The sequence below is a fragment of the Polyodon spathula genome, chromosome 10, assembly GCF_017654505.1.
Source record: "Polyodon spathula isolate WHYD16114869_AA chromosome 10, ASM1765450v1, whole genome shotgun sequence".
In the NCBI taxonomy this organism is placed as follows: Eukaryota; Metazoa; Chordata; class Actinopteri; order Acipenseriformes; family Polyodontidae; genus Polyodon; species Polyodon spathula.
The window spans coordinates 14,086,420-14,104,474 of NC_054543.1; the positions used below are offsets into that span (position 1 = coordinate 14,086,420).

At 38.3% G+C, this 18,055-nt stretch overlaps 1 protein-coding gene across 1 annotated transcript in view; it reads right to left on the reverse strand.

Moving 5' to 3' along the window:
* LOC121321860 (phosphatidylinositol 3,4,5-trisphosphate 3-phosphatase and dual-specificity protein phosphatase PTEN-like) overlaps positions 1–10,913 on the reverse strand; it is a 31,509-nt gene extending 20,596 nt beyond the window's left edge. Inside the window, exon 1 of the mRNA XM_041261153.1 lies at positions 10,064–10,913. Within this exon, the coding sequence (XP_041117087.1) occupies positions 10,064–10,148 (85 nt within the window). The 5' untranslated portion in view covers positions 10,149–10,913. The remainder of the gene's footprint in view (positions 1–10,063) is intronic.
* Positions 10,914–18,055: the final 7,142 nt, after the last annotated feature.

The window sequence follows — 18,055 nt, forward strand, 5'->3', positions numbered from 1 at the left end:
TGAGACTTTGCTGCCTGCTGGGTTAGGTTGAGAGGAGGGGCAGTGAGCGATTGCCTGTGTCGGTCCTCAAAAATCAGCAGGTGGCCGGATCTCTACTGAGTGTCCGTCAGTTTAAAAACACTCGGTGCAGATGGCTCAGGGCGACTGCAACGCCATGCCTCAGAGAGGCGCCGCACACACGTGTGGAGAGAACGTCTGCTCTGCAGGAACAGCTACCCAACCCTGAAACTGCAAGCAGTGCTTGTGAAGGCAATGCCCAGCCAAAGCCATATGAAGCAACAGGTGTCGTCGTACGAATACTGGCTCATAATTATGTTAGTTCAGGGGAGAGTAATGTATAGTGAGGGTTACGTAGTGTAACAGGTTCCTATCAACTGTTACCCACACATGTGACACGGTACCCTAGCACAGGGCAGTAGTGGGAAAAATCTGGGTTTCCTGGTGAATTGGAGTGCATTCTACAGACACAGGCAGTATGGGGCCATATAAAAAGGCACCTGCCAAATAAATAAATTAGGATCATGGCTGCAGAGGTTAAAAGGTACAATCAAGCAATTCACACACTAACCGAATGGTTAGTGACCAGAACAGTGTGCACAGAATAGATGTTAATACAGGGTCTTCACAGTATTACCACGATACAATACACATTAGGATACAGAAAATAACTGCAAAACTTTCATTTTTGAAAGATATTTGTTCCTAGGCTATGCCATTTGTAACCTCCTACTGCAGCATAGCATGAGCATGCCTGTTCAGCTTGGTGTCACTACAGCTACAGCACTGAACTCATAAAAGGACACTCAGTATTGTATCTACAGCCAAGCTCCATCCCGTTCGCTGTATTTCACATACCTCTTTACAGACGCGCATACTGATAAAAAGAGTGATCAGGAGATGATTTCCTCAATAATGCAATCCAAGTCATTACTTTATAACTATAACATCCCAAAAAGCACTGCAAATGTCTGATATTCTTTGAGCACTGGATGCAGAAGCAGCTACCTCCTTTATTACGTCCGTGTTATCTCTGTAGTGGATGGGGCTATGAGATATGCTTTTTTTTTTTTTTTTTTGGTCTCACCTCAGACATTGAAAGGTTTTCTCAGTTTTTTTTCCTGAGAAAAAATGGACTAGAAACCTGTGCTTTATGTCTTTTCGATTATGTCGGACAGGGTCTGACAGTGGACGGGAAAAGGAAAATTGGAATGTCGCACCTGGTCCGACATAGGACTGCAGAGGACTAACCCATTATAAAACCATGTTACAGATTTTTTTTACTCGACAGCTTCCGACTCAAATATAAATATTGCACATTTTCTAGTTGCACATAGTATTTTGTTGCCGCAAATGGGGGATTTTTTTTAAATCACAATTACTAGGCCATTTCCCTTACTACTGTATAAGGCAGGGGTTCTCCAACCCTGGTACCGGAGAGCCCCTATGCAGCAGGTTTTATAGGTGTCTTTACATCAACGGCCAAGATCTGGAACACCTGTCAATCATGACTAATTAAGCAAATTGGTTCAATTAAGTAAAAGATTAGTTGAAACGAAAACAATCAGCCACAGTAGCTCTCCGGGACCAGGTAATTTAAAAAATCCAGGAAGGTTGAAGCAAAAGTCAACCGCCAGAGATTTAAGCCCAGATATGTAATCAAACCTATAACATTTAAGATGCTGCCAAAACTGAAGCTTTGACTAATGAACCCATTGAAAATGCAACTCCACAGCCAAACTCCACTCCACATACTTTAACAGAATTTTTTACACCATCATTTTTTTCTTCCTTGGCAACACACCATAGCAAGGCAGTCAGCTAACATTAAAAGACTAATACTGGCAGTACTCAGTTGGTACTCTTTAGCCCAACTACTGTGACATTAGAGGCTCTTAAACCCACCCTCACAACAAAAGGACAGGGGCTTAGTAGGTTTTAATACTGCACCACATGCAACATCGCAAAGTTAACAAGTGCCACAACTTCAAACTTAAGACAGTAAGATGAATGGAATTAAAGTGTAAAAAGGAAGCATGGATGGGGGAAAATGAAAAGGGAAGAGCCTCAAGGCAACACACACAAACCTCTAATAGCACTGTTCATGCAGATAACTCAAGCACGTAAATATTGATGCAATATCTGTGTGCTCTGCTATTTTAAGGCCAATTCCTAGAACACAGATACACTATTACATAACCAGAGAAGTGATACAGTTTTAAAGCCTCTTGGCACAGAGATAAGTCCCACCATACACATACAAAAGAAATGGCCAGATTTTATGGACTGGGTGGAAGGCAGAATCTTGCTTAGCCAAATATCCGTTTACAAAAATCAGATGTTCGTATTCACTACAAATGACATACCTTGCACTTATTTACCGTCTCACCAGAATTTGTGCGGAATAAAAAGCAAATGAAAGAGCTCCATGCGACTGATGTGCAAGATTAATATATTTAAAAAAATAAGAAAAAACACACCAGCAAGTATGGATGGGAATTTGAAACTTTTAAAAACAAACTTTAAAGACGCGGTTAAATTTAACATGCTAGACGTATAGCCGGTTATGTGACAAATGTCTCCAAAACATTTTTATGCATTCATTTTAGTCATTTCTAATCAGTAGTGTGTGACGTATCAGACTGCTCTAGTGCCACAGTAAAGACGGACATTTTAAAAAGGAAGGGGTTTGGCAATTGCCTCCAAGCAGTTTTTCTAATTGGTGCAACAGAAAGATTGACACTGAGGCGGGGGTTTTTCTCAGTCGATCTGGCACTTCATTGGTGTACTGTGTTTATGTCTGTAGTAGGCGTGGTATGGCATCAATTCCACAGTGGGGTAATAACATTAATGACAAGCATTTTTTCTGAGTTTGTTCGATTTAAAATGGCATCTCTAAATAAAGGATGCCAGGTTTGGAAGTATTTTGAGGAACTGGACGAGAAAACCGTGGTATGTAAATAATTGCCAAACAAAATTGCTGTACCACAAAAACACTAGTTCAATGCTTCACCATTTGAAATGAAAACAAATTCAGAATTATTGTGGCTGGAGCTACTGAAGACAATAAAAAGCAAACACCCATAACATTTGCTATAGATTTTGCCGAACAGGGCGTGATCACGTTATCCCCTACGAGGACAGTGCAAATCGGGAATGCTGCAGTTTTGAAATCGATGCAAGATTATCCCAATACTGCGCCAACCCATAAAACAATAACAGCGAGGCTGGAAAAAATAAGAAAATCCTGCTGCAGCTGTTCATAAAAACACTTTCATAATGCTGAAAAAGTTGTAATTACCACAGACTCTTGGACCCCATTCCCCAATCTTCCCCATACGTGGAAGGCTTTTTTCAATGAAATTATTCGGTAAGCTTTTGGACCGAACCACCATTTATATTTAGTGCAATTTTTATTTGTATGTTGGAACTACTGCACAAAAGTAAACTACCTCTGAGACATACTTCAAACAGGTAGGCCAGGGATCTCTTTACAATTTAATGAAAAGTTTTGTGGATATGTGAATTTGAACACATTATATTATTTAGTTAATAGTTGACCAAATACAATTAACTGCACAAGGTGGCAAACGTTATAATTACCTGATGTATTACTTCAATGTGTATTAGTTTAGCATTTAAATTAGGGCTTGTGGCAATGTTTGGGAGGTTTATGTACACTAGTACATTATGTAGAGGATTCCACTACTCCGAAATTGTAATCCTCAAATACTCGTCTCGAGCAACAGATGTCGAAAATCCCACCCCTAATATCAAAGACCGCAAACTTAAATCCGAGGCAGACTTTAATATCAGTCACAGTGTTCTTTAAAATTAAAAAATAGTGTTGTTGTATCCCTGATAACAATTTAGAATTTATATCTCCATTATATTGATGCATTGCTATAAGATAAAGGATTTATATTTTAGCTTTGGAGAGCAACGTATTGGATGTTCTAGGATTTAGCAGTGGCTGTTTTTAGCTTTTTGCACAGATGGCCTAATGGCAAAACATATTATAACCATAAATGTATTGAAGCATTAATGCTATTATACCTGTGAAGGCACTGAAACGCCCAGTCTGCCTATTAGCTGGGATTTAATGCATATACAACAAAAGTAATGTTGTGCAATGGAGTTTTTCTTTTTGTTCTGCATTGTTCCTCACTATGAAAGGCACTATATAAAATAAATATTGGATTGATTTTCCAGAAGTATAACCCCCCCCCCCAATCGTAAGCAGAACTCACTTTCCTGTACCTATTTGCATTAACTTTACAGTGGGTGATGTTCGTTTTATTTATTTATTTTAAAACTATATAAATTTTGGGCAAAGCTGCTTTTTTTTTTTTAAAACTCACACAGAATAGGTTCTTTTTTTATTATTAAATGAACCTTTAAGAAACACTGTTCTAAAAACATTATACTATCCAAAAAATGTGCTCAATATATACAGTGCTCCCTCGCTATTGAACACGGATCTCGGGGGGGGAAACACAATACCTGTGTTATAACTAAAGAGCATTAAAAACGGAAGAGGGGGGCACTGGGCAACACAACACACACCCGACTAAAATACTAAATAAAGTAACTCCAAAAATGCAACATTCCGTGAATTAACCATGCATAATGCTCCATGTAATCAATGCTCTATAATAATAAAAAAAAAAAAAAAAAAAAACATTCCCACTCGTGGATCATTTTAATTAGCAGTTTTTAAACTCTATTAAGCCTGGCTAAACGACAGTTGGGAGTTCAGTTCGAAGTGACAGACAAGCAAACCAAAGTGTAAGAAGGAAAGCAGGTCAGAAGAGGGGAAGAGGGAATGGGCTCGCCCCAGGTTCGGCTGCCTGAGCGGGGCTGAAGCACCTCCTGGAGAAAGCAAAAAAGTAAATGCATTAGGAAAGAACCACGAATATGCCTAATATTTACTTCATTATAAAATGAAAGTTGAATAAGATGTCCATGTTATAAAGTGCCAGCGCAGCTTTTCTTCAGTTCAGATACTGTATCAAAAGGGAGACAGAAACTGAAGTTAAACCAATTAGTTATTTACAGTTTTAACATGGGTAATGCATTTACTGTAGAAATATTGCATAAAGCACTAGTATACGGAATTGGGGGACATGCTGTAGGAGTGTTATATCTGAGGCACGTTATAGCGAGGGAGCACTGTAGTGTACACTCATATCTCCACTAGGAACTTTAAAAGTATAAACAAGCATTTCAATACACACCGTGTACATTTTTTTTTTTTTTTAAACTTTGTAGTTAGTGGTTTGCAGAAGTATTCACCCCCCCCGCCCCGCAATTTCAAAGGCACTGATTATCCCTCTCAGCACAGAGAAGTCCATTATTAAGAAGCGGAAAATGTATCGTACCACTTAGACACTACCCAAATCAGGTCACCCTCCCAAACTGAGCAACCGGGCAAGCAGGAAACCAGTTTTGGATGTCACTCTGAAGCCAACAATGACCTTGAGAGATTAGCAAAGTTCTGCGTCTGAGATGGGAGTCAGTGTTCACACATCAGCAGTAAGCCGGTCCCTACACAAAGCTGGCCTGTATGGATGGATAGCAAGAAAGCAGCATTACTCAAAAAGCCCAATGTTAAAGCACGTATGGAGTTCGTGCAAAAGCATGTAGATGATACTGTAAAAATGTGGAAAAAGGTTTTGTGGTCAGATGAGACATTAAACTTTTCAGTCTAAATTCCAAGAGTTGCATCTAGCACAAGTCCAACTCTGCACATCACCCAGTCAACACTATTCCAACTGTCAAGCATGGTGGTGGCAGCATCATGTTATGGGGATGCTTCTCTTCAGGGAAGCTCGTCAAGATAGAGGAGAGAATGGATGGTGCAAAGTACAGGCGAATCCTTCAGGAAAACCTGTTTGAGTCAGCCAAGACTCTAAAACTGTGGAGGAAAGCCACATTTCAGCAGGACAATGTTCTTGAGTGGCCCAGTCAAAGTCCTGACTTGAATCCAATCAAATTTATGGCGATACTTGAAGATTGCAGTCCATCGACGATCCCCAACAAACTTCAGAACTGGAGCAATTTTCTGACTTAAAGGAGCTGAATACTTATGCAACCAGTAAATTTTATTTTGTACATTTTCTTTAACCTCCTCCTCATATAACAGTATTCAGTTAAACCACACAGCTTTGAATTAAAAAAAAAAAAAAAAAAAAAAAAAAAAAGGTTGTTTGAAAAACTGTGCATACATTATACTATGTAACACAATTTTTGTTCCTGGGTAGTAAGTGTTATTTCCTAATTGCTTATGCCTCAAAAGTACAGAAAATGGCTATTCCCCACAAACTTTGCTTTTGTGACCAGGACAGTGATATTTCAAAATATCACTATTTCCAATGGGAAAACGGGCAAACGTGTGTCTTTGTTCACATAAAGTCAGAAAAAAAACAACATATGAATCCAAATTAACACGTATTAAAGTAATACAAAAATGACTACAAAAGATTTAGAAGTGAGTGGTTTTTCGAGATTTACAATTATACTGTATTTACAATCTCGAAAAACTACTCACTTCTAAATCTTTTGTAGTCATTTTTGTATTACTTTAATACGTGTTAATTTGGATTCATATGTTGTTTTTTTCTGACTTTATGTGAACAAAGACACACGTTTGCCCGTTTTCCCATTGGAAATAGTGATATTTTGAAATATCACTGTCCTGGTCACAAAAGCAAAGTTTGTGGGGAATAGCCATTTTCTGTACTTTTGAGGCATAAGCAATTAGGAAATAACACTTACTACCCAGGAACAAAAAATAATAATTGTTACACTGTGTTATTTGTAATTTAACATTAATGTGACATTGTTAGGGGGTTAATACTTCTGCAGACCACCAAGTCTTTGTGATGTTAAAACGTCATTTGCTTATTTAGGGTTTATTTGCATAGAAAATACTAGCCAGGGCTGTCAGAAACAGAATGTAATATAAAAGTGTGTGTGTGTGTGTGTGTAGATATGGTTTAAATGCTGACATTGCAAAGCGTTTAAACGTTCATAAAAATGTACCAAAAGCACACCCCTACTCTTGAGCATCTATTTAAGTTTTAGACAGCAAGAAGTAAACAAACCAGATGTGCAATCTCTACTAAGGGCCATCTGGGACAAAAACTAGTTGTGCTGCTTTAGAGCGAGCCAGAATCTCATGGGACAGAAGGCAGCAGGTCATTCTGAAATGCCTTGCTTAATATCTCACTTCCTGAAAATGCTGTGTAGTCATTTTTATATAGATTGCATATTATACTTTGTTGCTACTTTGTTGTGGAATGTAACAAACCAGAACCAAAACAGTGAGGTTTCCCCACCCCTTCACTTTACAACGCCATTTCCAAGTTTGTTTTATTGGAAATGTTAAGTTAAAATTTCAGTTTTCCTTTGTTTGTTCAGCTACAAAAAGGCATAAGTAAACCTCATGTTACTACAGTGCTCGCCCTTTATAACGGTATACTCGGGAGCCATAGTTACAAGACTGTGCTATTTATGTTCCGCCTTATAACGAATCCAAAAGGGCTACTGTAATAGCATTATGGAGAAAATGGGAGCCACGACCCTACCGCGTTATAACTGGTTCCACACTAACGAGGCGCCTTATAACGGTGAGCACTGTACTTTATGAAAACGTGTCGATGGCCACTGTTTACTGTGAAGAAACGGCAATGGCAAGGAATGAAGAAAATTATTTGTTGTCCTACTATATTTTGGGAATAAACAAAACACTAACTTGAACTGTGATTTGGCATCCTTTGTACTGTAGTTAATTCACTGGGGTAAAGCAAGTCCTTCACAACTTATTCGTTACTCCTGGGATAGTTTTCTATTTTTCCCATTTGTATTTCAACATGTTTGTGCTTTAATTTCCTTCACAAAAATTGTGTTTTATCAGAGCTATTCTTCATCAGGCAAAGTAGGAGGCCTTCGCGAGCTCCGTTACAGCCAGAAATTAGCCAGCCTGTACTTGAAAATCAACTATGATTCAAATCAGAGCAAAAATACAACACCATGTTTGAGTTTACAGCAATCTAATATCAGTAATCAAGGCTTATACCAGTATGTGACCCTGTCCACGTACATAACCCATCTCGAGAGCAGCAATCAAAAACGGTTTAATTAATCCAGCTCAAAGCGTCCACACTGAAGTACCGTTTCATGTTTAGACGGGCTTCATGAGCACACACATACTATTAAAATATTTCGGTTAGTTCCTGGCAGCGCAATGAACAGTGGAAATGAATACGATAGTATCCCACCATAAACAATTTTATTTTATAATATGTTATGCTTCATATTAATAGAGATCCATATTTCTAAAGTAGTAAAACATGTACAGTATTTTGGAAAAAGCAAATGCGAAGGTAGGTATTTAAGTTTTCGGGTTTTGTTTTTAATGGGATGACATCCCTCTGAAAAAGCAGTTCATTACAAATTGCTGTTACCCTCATACCTTGCCTGAACCCAATTGTGCTTCCCTTACGTGAATTGTTCATCCCTGATCATAGTTTTACTCGCATTTCATTTTTGCAGTCGCCCAATTTAACTTTGTACTTTGATTATTTTCCCCACTAGATTAAGAGAGATGTCTGGTCAGTTTTAAAAAGCATGAGTTTTCTTGAGTATTTCGCCAAAATATATCACAAAGCATTTTGGGATATTGGAGGATACACACAAAACGTAGTTCGGCAGCACAGCGTCCACACTTCTGTCAAAACGCACTACCTGATGCGATCCAATTTAGAACCGGACTCGATACGACACCGACGTGGTACCTCGAGTCCGGTATTAAACGCTGGGTAGTGTGATCGGAAACCACATTCGCACTTAAGCCTGTTTAAAGGCAACGAATACGGTTTAAAGGCATTGTGCGGACAGGGCCTATGAGTACAGTTTTGTACTCCGGACTTTAGGCCAGTTAGAATCGAGTATCTGGTTTTTGGAAATGTCAAGTATTGGCAACTTACATTTATTTGATCTTTTACAAAAGTTAAACAGGTGTCAAACAGTTAATTCAGGTCAAGGATGGTACCTTTTAATACGATACTGTATTACGAGAAAAAAAGAGAATACTTGAGTAAATACTAACCTTTTTATATAACTATGTATTTCTCTTTGCAAAGATAGCATATATTCAAACATGGATACACTAGCTTAATCCACAAATATGGCCTTTGCTCTCGCGCTCTCTCTCTCTCTCTATTATTCTATAGATCTCATATATATATATATATATATATATATATATATATATATATATATATATATATATATATATAATATATATGAAATATATAGGTCTATAATGTATAGGTCTCGTTTGTTACATTCCACAACAAGTAGCAACGAAGTATATCAGGTATATATATATATATATATATATATATATATATATATATATATATACACATACACATATACATACACACACTTCATTCCAACAAACCAAAAATACGAACACTTCAATCTGATTATCTCGTACATTAGTAACCAGATTTACAGATCAGGCTACTCACTCCCACCGCAGTATCACTGGGTAAAAAAAAAAAACACCTCAGTTTAGTATTTGCTTAAAGGTGATATAAATTATATTCATTTTTCTGCAAGCTGCCGATGCAATGCCTCTTTGTGTAGCACTGACTTCCAATTTCAATCTGATCCAGCTCCTATCTAGGCCAAGACCCCATCGCACTGGTTCTACAGAAAGCCCGTTTCTGCCTCACCTCACGATATATACAATTTTTTTTTTTTTTTCATTTTACAGTACTGTTCAATAAACGCAAAACCAGCCGCATTTTAATTATACTAACGTACTGCAACATTTTGAATTTATTCTGGGGGAAAAAATCATAAAAATAACTATCTAATATGATAATTATCGTTGTTAAGAAAGAAAAAAATAAAACCTCACCTTATTGCTGTAAATGGATAAGCATCTCCGCGTACCGTACCAAATTAACGTTTTATGCCTATCACCACTCATCTGCACCTGTATACTATGGAGGAATCAAATATGAATATCTGTATATATCAAAATGGATACAAGTCAAGTCCAAGTCGAATCCATCTTCCTGGTATCTCCTTTTGTTTCTGCTAACGATTTCTTTGATGATCCCAGCCATTGCCATGATAGTCTGTTGGGTGATTTTATTGATAAAGTACTGTTGGCTCCTTGATTGGAAAGGATTATGTCCTTGCGTCTCCCTTTTGCTCTGATTTTTTGCGGCTCCCCTTCTCTATCTCTCTTTCGTCGCTAGCTGGATTAGAATGGCTGTTGCTGGCTCACACAGAAGGGCCTTACTCTGCTCCGCCAGAGGCCCGGCTTCCACAAACCCGCAATTTCTCTCACAATCTCCCAAGCGAAAAGGTTTATATTCGTCCAATTCCCGAAACGTAACGTTTTAAAAACGGCCCAAGTCTCTGAATCTACAGCCGCCGCCGTGATTATGGCGAAAAAAGCGGAGAGAAAAACCTCTCCAGCGCTTCCAAAACCAAAAAATTGTGACACACATACACACATATATATTAAAACCCCACAAAACCCTCCGCGCTCACAATACTCCTCGTCAAAATACTAATCGATACAGGGGGAGCTGACCGCCCACCTTAAAATCTATATGTTTTAAAAGTATCTTTGTTTTATTTCTCTAAGATTTTCCTTCCTTTTTCCGTTCACTCCATTTAAACTCTCAAACTTCCATCATGGCTTCCGAGATAAAAATGACAAACTGGGCTTACACCGCATATCCTGCCGCCACGTACAATAGTTCCACAGCGTTTATTTTTACGGGTTATTTAACCGCAGTGAACCGATATTATATGGAATAGGCAATATATGTCTGAAACTAATATAAAACGCGTACAGCAGACGCAGAGCCGTTCATATAAAACCTGTTTGCTGCTACATTGAGAGCGGAAGGACATAGTCACCCTGCTAAATGGAGGTCACGTGTTTTAATAAATGGGGAAGTTTCCAAGACTCTATTTTATTTTTTTGTTTCGTGCTAATTAGTTAACATCTGGGCATTTGCTTGATATGGATGAACTGGTTTACCCATTTAACCTTAACCGAGTGTAAATTAAATGTTCGAGCATACAGTGCACGCCTTTTGCGTCATCCATTTGAATTAAAAAAAAAAAAATCAGACATACTCTGAACAATGACCCAGCTAAGTTGTTAAAGTGCTTACGCAAGCAGAAAAGTAAAAGTTGCCAGTCCGGGTAGCTAGCCAGTCGTGCCACCTTGCAGCTGAAGTGAGGTATGTGTCAAGTATTTAGTAAAAAAAATGCAAAACTCAGACAAGCACACAAAAAAAGTCTACATTATGTGGTTCTGTGATAGGCGGCTTATTACATTTTGCATTTACTTTAGCTTTGTTAATAGTAGAATGTTCTGGTAGTTCACGACGTGGAAGCAAATGATTGTGCCACAGCGCCACCTGGCAGATGTTAATGGAATAAACGGAGACGCTGAACAGCTGCACTTAATGAGTATTCTGATGAGGTCCAGTCAAAATTACAATACAACCAAACCATAAAACCACACCTGGTAATGTCACCTCTGTTTATTACTTTCACTTGATGTTATACCACGTTGAAAAAAACCCCACACATTTAGAACGTTTACATGTACGTATTGACATTTGACAAAGTAGTAGAATATAGAACACTGCAATGTGCGTGTTTACAGCTTTCTAACATTTTTTTAATTATTACAACTATATGTTACATTAAAGTATATGTATTGAAAATAATTGTATTGATAAACACTGTTGTAATCTAGTACTTTATTTTGTGTTTCTGTATTTTAACACTTATTTTGACAGGTTATTGGTGTCCCCTTATTTGCTTAGTTGTTTTGAAGTCGTATTAAATGGTTTAACTATATATTAAAATAACATTGGCAACATTTTAAGTGGCTTCAGCAAAGACACTATTCCTTAAATTACTACTGTCCATCAAAAAAAGGTTACAAATATGCAGGGTAATGACTGTGAAGAATGTATTCAAGAATTCTCTATATTTCATTTGTACCTATTATATAGCAGGCCCCAACTGAATTTGAATTATATATATATATAATATATATACACACACACACACACACACACACACACACACACACACACACACAGGTAGTAGACAAAAAATGGAAACACCAATGTAAAGTCACTTATTAGGGTGTTGGGCCTACAGCCAGTACGGCCTGTATGCGCTGTGGCTTAGCGTCTACCAGCCTCTGGAATTCTACAGGAGGGATGTGGCACCATTCTTCCACGAAAAGTCAATCAACTCACACCTGGTTGATGGAGGTGGAAAACGCTGTCTCAGGTGTCATTCCAGAATATCCCATAAATGTTCGATTGGGTTCAGATCTGCTGACTGAGAAGGCCATGACATATGGATAACATCAGTGTCATGCTCATCAAACCACTGGGCGACCACACGTGCTCTGTGGTTGGGGGCATTGTCATCATTATCATCCTGGAAGACCACCCCCCACCGGCAGGAAAGAAATGCTGCAACATGGGGTGAAGGTGATCACTCAATACCATTAAGTAGCGATTAGCATTGACCTTTTCTTCTAAGGGAATGAGTGCACCCAAACCATGCCAGGAAAATGCGCCCCACAACATTACGGAACCACCAGAACCCTTCACTGTTGGAAACAAGCACTCAGGGCTGTTGAGTTCTTTAGGTTGGCACCACATGTGCACTCGTCCATTTGTTGAGAACATGGTGACGTTTGATTCATCTGACCATATCACATTTCTCCACTGCTCGGTAGTCCATTGCCTGTGCTCTTTGCACCACTGGACTCACATATGTGCATTGCCAGGTGTGATGAGCGGCTTGTGCACTGCAACCCGATTATGGTATCCCGCTCTGTGGAGTTCTCAGCGGACTGTTTTTGATTAAACTGGCTGCTCGTGCCCAAAGTTAAAATTTGCATTCAACTGATCTGCAGTTGCTTGCCTGTTTTGCCTTGCACTTCAAATTAATGCATGGATATCACGATCCTGGAGTATGCACTTCCGCCCACTGTCGCCCTTTGCTGATGATGTCTTTCCCTCGGAATTCCATACCGACATTACCTTAGACACCGTTGCTTGTGAAACATCATGCAAGTTGAGCTGTCTTGGTCACTGAACTGCTGCCAAACGCGCCCCAACAATCACCCCTCTTTCAAAGTCACTGAGATCTCCTCTTGCAGCCATGATAGCCATAATTATAGGCAACCAGGCCTGTCCAGCATTTTTATACTTGACCCTAAGCATGCTGGGATGTTATCTGCTTAATTAACGCATGAGCTACACCTGTGTGGAAGCCCTTGCTTTCAATATACTTGGTGTCCCTCATTTAACCAGGTGTTTCCATTTTTTTTGTCCACTACCTGTATATATACAATCTATATTTCATTTTAATGTGTTTGTTTGTTTATTTTTAATTTTTTGTGATTTTCTTTCTAAACAAATACATAATTGATTACAGAAGGGTGCCATCCATTGCTAATATGCAACAGTGGTGGGAAGTATTTGTATGAACTAGGAATATATAAATTATGTGTTTCTATTATCTCTGAATATCTAAATATATTTTTGGCTATTTTTGATTTAATTAAAATAAATCATACAGATATGTGTTTAAAGAATATAATACTGTTTTATGCCATACATGCATTATCTGTTTGAAATATTACTAATTATAACCACATTCTATATATATTTTCATATGGATTCTCTCGCTTTTGAAGTCCCACTATAGTGTCTGTTTTCTGTCATCAGACAGAAATTAAGATTTGTCTACAAGCAGGGAGAAACGTCACTAAACCTTTTAGACTTGAAAATTCAACACTGACATCTTCAAAATCCCCATTTCAATCAATGGGCTGTAACCTTAAAGTAAAGCACCACAAGCCATCAGCATTAGCTTTGATAAGCTCCCGAATTACATCCTTACTACTTCTCTCCATGTTGAACTTATTACAGAGGAGCTACCAAAATCAAATACTGAAGCAGTACGTTTTTTAAAAACCTTTAAAAATAGTTTGTAATGTCTTTACAAGATCATACATCACTAAAGGGCAACTATAGTGGCCTTTACCAATACAGTAAAAACTCTGTTACAAGCACAACCGAAGGTTATTCACGAGTCAGAAATGATATGTATAACAAGTCAACATTCCCAGTGTCTGATCTTCACATCTTTTACAGTTAGGAGCCCTGATTCTGGTTTGAGATCATGTGTTTGGCTGATCGGTAACTTTGTAAGTGTAGTGTTCATAACTTTCAGGTTCTACTGTGCCCTCTTTCTTATTCAGACTACTTTCTAAAAATGTCACATTAACAAAATGCTAGCTATCCTGTATCAGGGGTCTCCAACCCAGGTCCTGGAGAGCAACACTCCTGCAGGTTTTGTAGGTGTCTTTATGTTGTCAATAGCTAAAGATCTGGAACATGTGTTAATCTTGACTAATTAAACAGAGCTCATTTAAAATGAAAACCAGAAGTCCCTGTAGCTCTCCAGATCAGACCAGGTTTGATGACCCCTGTCCTATATGGTCATTCTGGGATTAAATTTGAATTAAGGCACAGATTTAAACACGTAATAAATAACAAAGATATAGAATATATCACTAGCATTATAGCAATCTATTGTGCCCTGTGTTGCCCAAGAGATACGCTCAGTTCTAAAACACAATTTCTACAGTAATAAAAAAGTATCAGTATGTTATACATAAGGGTGTTCAGCTTTGTTTGAAATTGAATTCCTCTGTTAAAATACAGAACAGTTACTCATTTTCATCATACAGCCAAGAACTTTAACATGCATTACATTGAGAATATATTGTAATCCAATTAACCATTGTTAAGTAACTACTTCAGTATAGTTCTGTGTTTATAAAGCTTAAAAGAACTTTCTCCTTTCCATTAACAGTAAAACATCTGAGGCAGCCATATCTGACTCAGGCAGTCCTACAGCTGACCTATTAAGAATGAGACATGTCTAGACCTCCTCCATTGTTTTCTTAGCCATTTCAATCTGCTCACTGGAGGGCTATTTCCACAACAACTGAGGACAGTTCTTATCAGGACAATTTGGCAACTCAGCAAAGCGATGCTTAAAAATAAAAAGCAAAAACATTCTCAGTAATTTTTCCAAAATGATAGATGAATGGATTATACATAATTGATTATAACAGAAGCAAACAGCAGTTTGCCTTTTGCTTGTGCATTCTAAACAATATGTGTTTCAAATGATGTTGAAAGAGTGGCAGTATTTAGATCCTAGATAAGTAAAATAGACCCCTTTGTGTACATGTGTTATTTATAAAAACAAATGATGAAGATTTCCTTGTTTTAATCTTTCCTTTTCTTTGAATATATAACTCATATAAAACTGATATAAATATATTGATATAATGTTGTATGTATTACATATGTATTACCCTCCAAAAAGACAGAGAGTCAGTCAAAACCCTTGTTTTCCAATACAGGGGAGGCTAGTGTGTATAATCCCAGCATGATTATTATGATTTCCATTACCTGAGAGTAGATGTTTAAACTTCATGCTGATATTGGACTCGGCTCATGCCAAGATAAGCACCAACTAAGACATAGTTCCTTTTACTATAAACTAATGTGATCCTTCTGCGTTTCCTTCCATTTGATGATTAGATATCCTTTTGCTTGGTGTTAATGGCTGAAGTGTAATGCTGGCTCCAGGGATCAGCCTATTTTGCCTCCCTGGCACAACAGCACACAACGGCTGCAATGCTGGCTCTAGGGATCAACCACAGTGCAGCCTCCCTAGTGCTTCAGCATGACAACCATCTGGACTGAGCTAAGTAGGGTACTTCTCCGGGGTCTTCAAGTGGGCATCTTCCATCCTTGGTGTTTCGTTGACTAGCCCACTACACCTTAAGATGGCTCAACACTGATTCTGCATCCCAGCCCCCCCCCCCCCCCCCGTCCGCCACTCAGCTCAGCCCAGCTTACTTACCTTCCTTTACATCAATGTTTTTTTTATTTTTTTATTTCTACTTGCTTGAGGACCCCAACCAGAATCTTTTTGTCTCAACCAGAGCCAGCTGCTGCTCCTCTGTGTTGCTTTAGGTAAGTTATTCACTATGCATTGCAACTCTTGACCACTGAATCCAATGTCTCTGAGAAACCGGGTTGTGGAGTGTGCCACAAATCTTAGAAAACACACCTCCAGTGGGTAAACCTAGACTCTCCATCCTCGCTGTTTTGCTTCAGCAGCTAGTTGAGCGTACTGAAGTTCCTTCCTTTCGTACACCTGATCCACAGCCTATGGCATCGTTAACTCTAAAAGGTGAACAAGGTGTGCTGATCCAGACCACAAGACAATATCAGGTCGAAGGTTAGTGATAGTGACCTCTGGTGGGAAAATAAGCTATTGTGCAACATCTGCTAGCATTTTCCAGTCCCTAGCAGGTTCCAGTTGTCCTAGATGAGTTTTGGTTTTAATACCTTTTCTTGGTGGTTTCTCCCCTGGACGGAGGAATGTTGTTCTTCGTGTGTCATATATTACTGGCATTGGTGGCAACCTGTTATCATAGTGTGCTTGTCTTCCAATGCTAAGGCCAAACATTGCAACACTTGGTCATAGTATGTTTACATTGCCAATTCTATATGGGTTGTTATTAATCCAATCACAAAGTGCACACGTTTAGTTAGAAACATTTAAACCGGACAACAGTTTATGTAACCTCTATCTGTCCTTAGGAGATTGCCTGATGATTATGTTCTGATGTTCTGGTAACTTTGAAAAGGAAAGACTTACTCTGTTACGTCTGGCCTACCTTATTAACCCTGGAACACTGTAGTAATTCACTTTGTTTAGTTTAACTGGTTAGAACTAATTCCCAAATTGGGGTCCAGGTAACCCTGGGTGTCCACTGGCCAGAGGTCATCAGTAATTATATTGTATAGATGGTATGACCACTACAGACAGCCAGGGCAGATGTGAGGAGTCAGAAAGGCTTTTAAGTGGTTTTGGTGCATTTGTGAACTTTTCTCAGTGATTAGTGTATCTGATTCCTCCAGAAAGTTTCCTTGTGAAACATTGTAAGTCTTGGAAGCACCTGCCAACCAAGCAGTACTCTCAGATCTGCATTTGAATATCGTGAATGAAACTGACTTGCACCAGGGCGATGTGTATGGGATGCCAGTGACTGATTACACACAAAGCATGTGCTACATATTGCACATGTTTCTATTTTCTGTTGTTCAAATCCTGTATATTCAATATTCAAATCATGTTTTCCCAGTACCCTTTCTTTTTATATATTTAAACAAATTGTATTGAACCCTCTGTTGTTAGGTACAGCCGAATGGTTCTTTATGAAGCCTACACACAATAATGATTACAGAGAAAGCCCTAAGGAACCATATGGTAACATAGAATGAACAGGATCACATTTTTCTTAGAGTGTACAGTACAGTGGATTGGGGATAAGAACAATTAGGCAGTTTAAATAGGATTAACTGGAACATTGCAAAGCAAATTATCTGATCCTAGGGAAAGCTCACTGGGAATCACCTTATTTTATACGAAACCTTTTCTCTGCATGGCAGAGCAAGCAGTTGATAATACAACATAACTCTTCAACACATCTACATTTTAAAAGACTGTCAACATTATTAATACTGTACATGTAAAGAAATGTTTGTAGAGTGTGTGGAAGCAAGCTGTTAGATTAACTTAATATTGTGATCGTTTCTAAATGTCAGCCCATGTGTGTATTATTATTTTCTATTTAGTTTTAATGTTAGGCTACGAATATTGCTATTTTATTGCCAGTGTAAAAGGGATGTCTTGCTTATTTTAATAATCTGTTTTGACAGACCACAATAAACTGTGATTCTGGATTACCTAAGGTTTCGTAAGGTAAAGTAGGCTGTGATAGTGCTAGTCAGGGTATTTTGCTATTTCAGATGGTTTCACAGACCCTGCTTACCAGTCTTGGGACTACTTTATCTAAAATAACTTTAGTTAGTCCAAGATTATT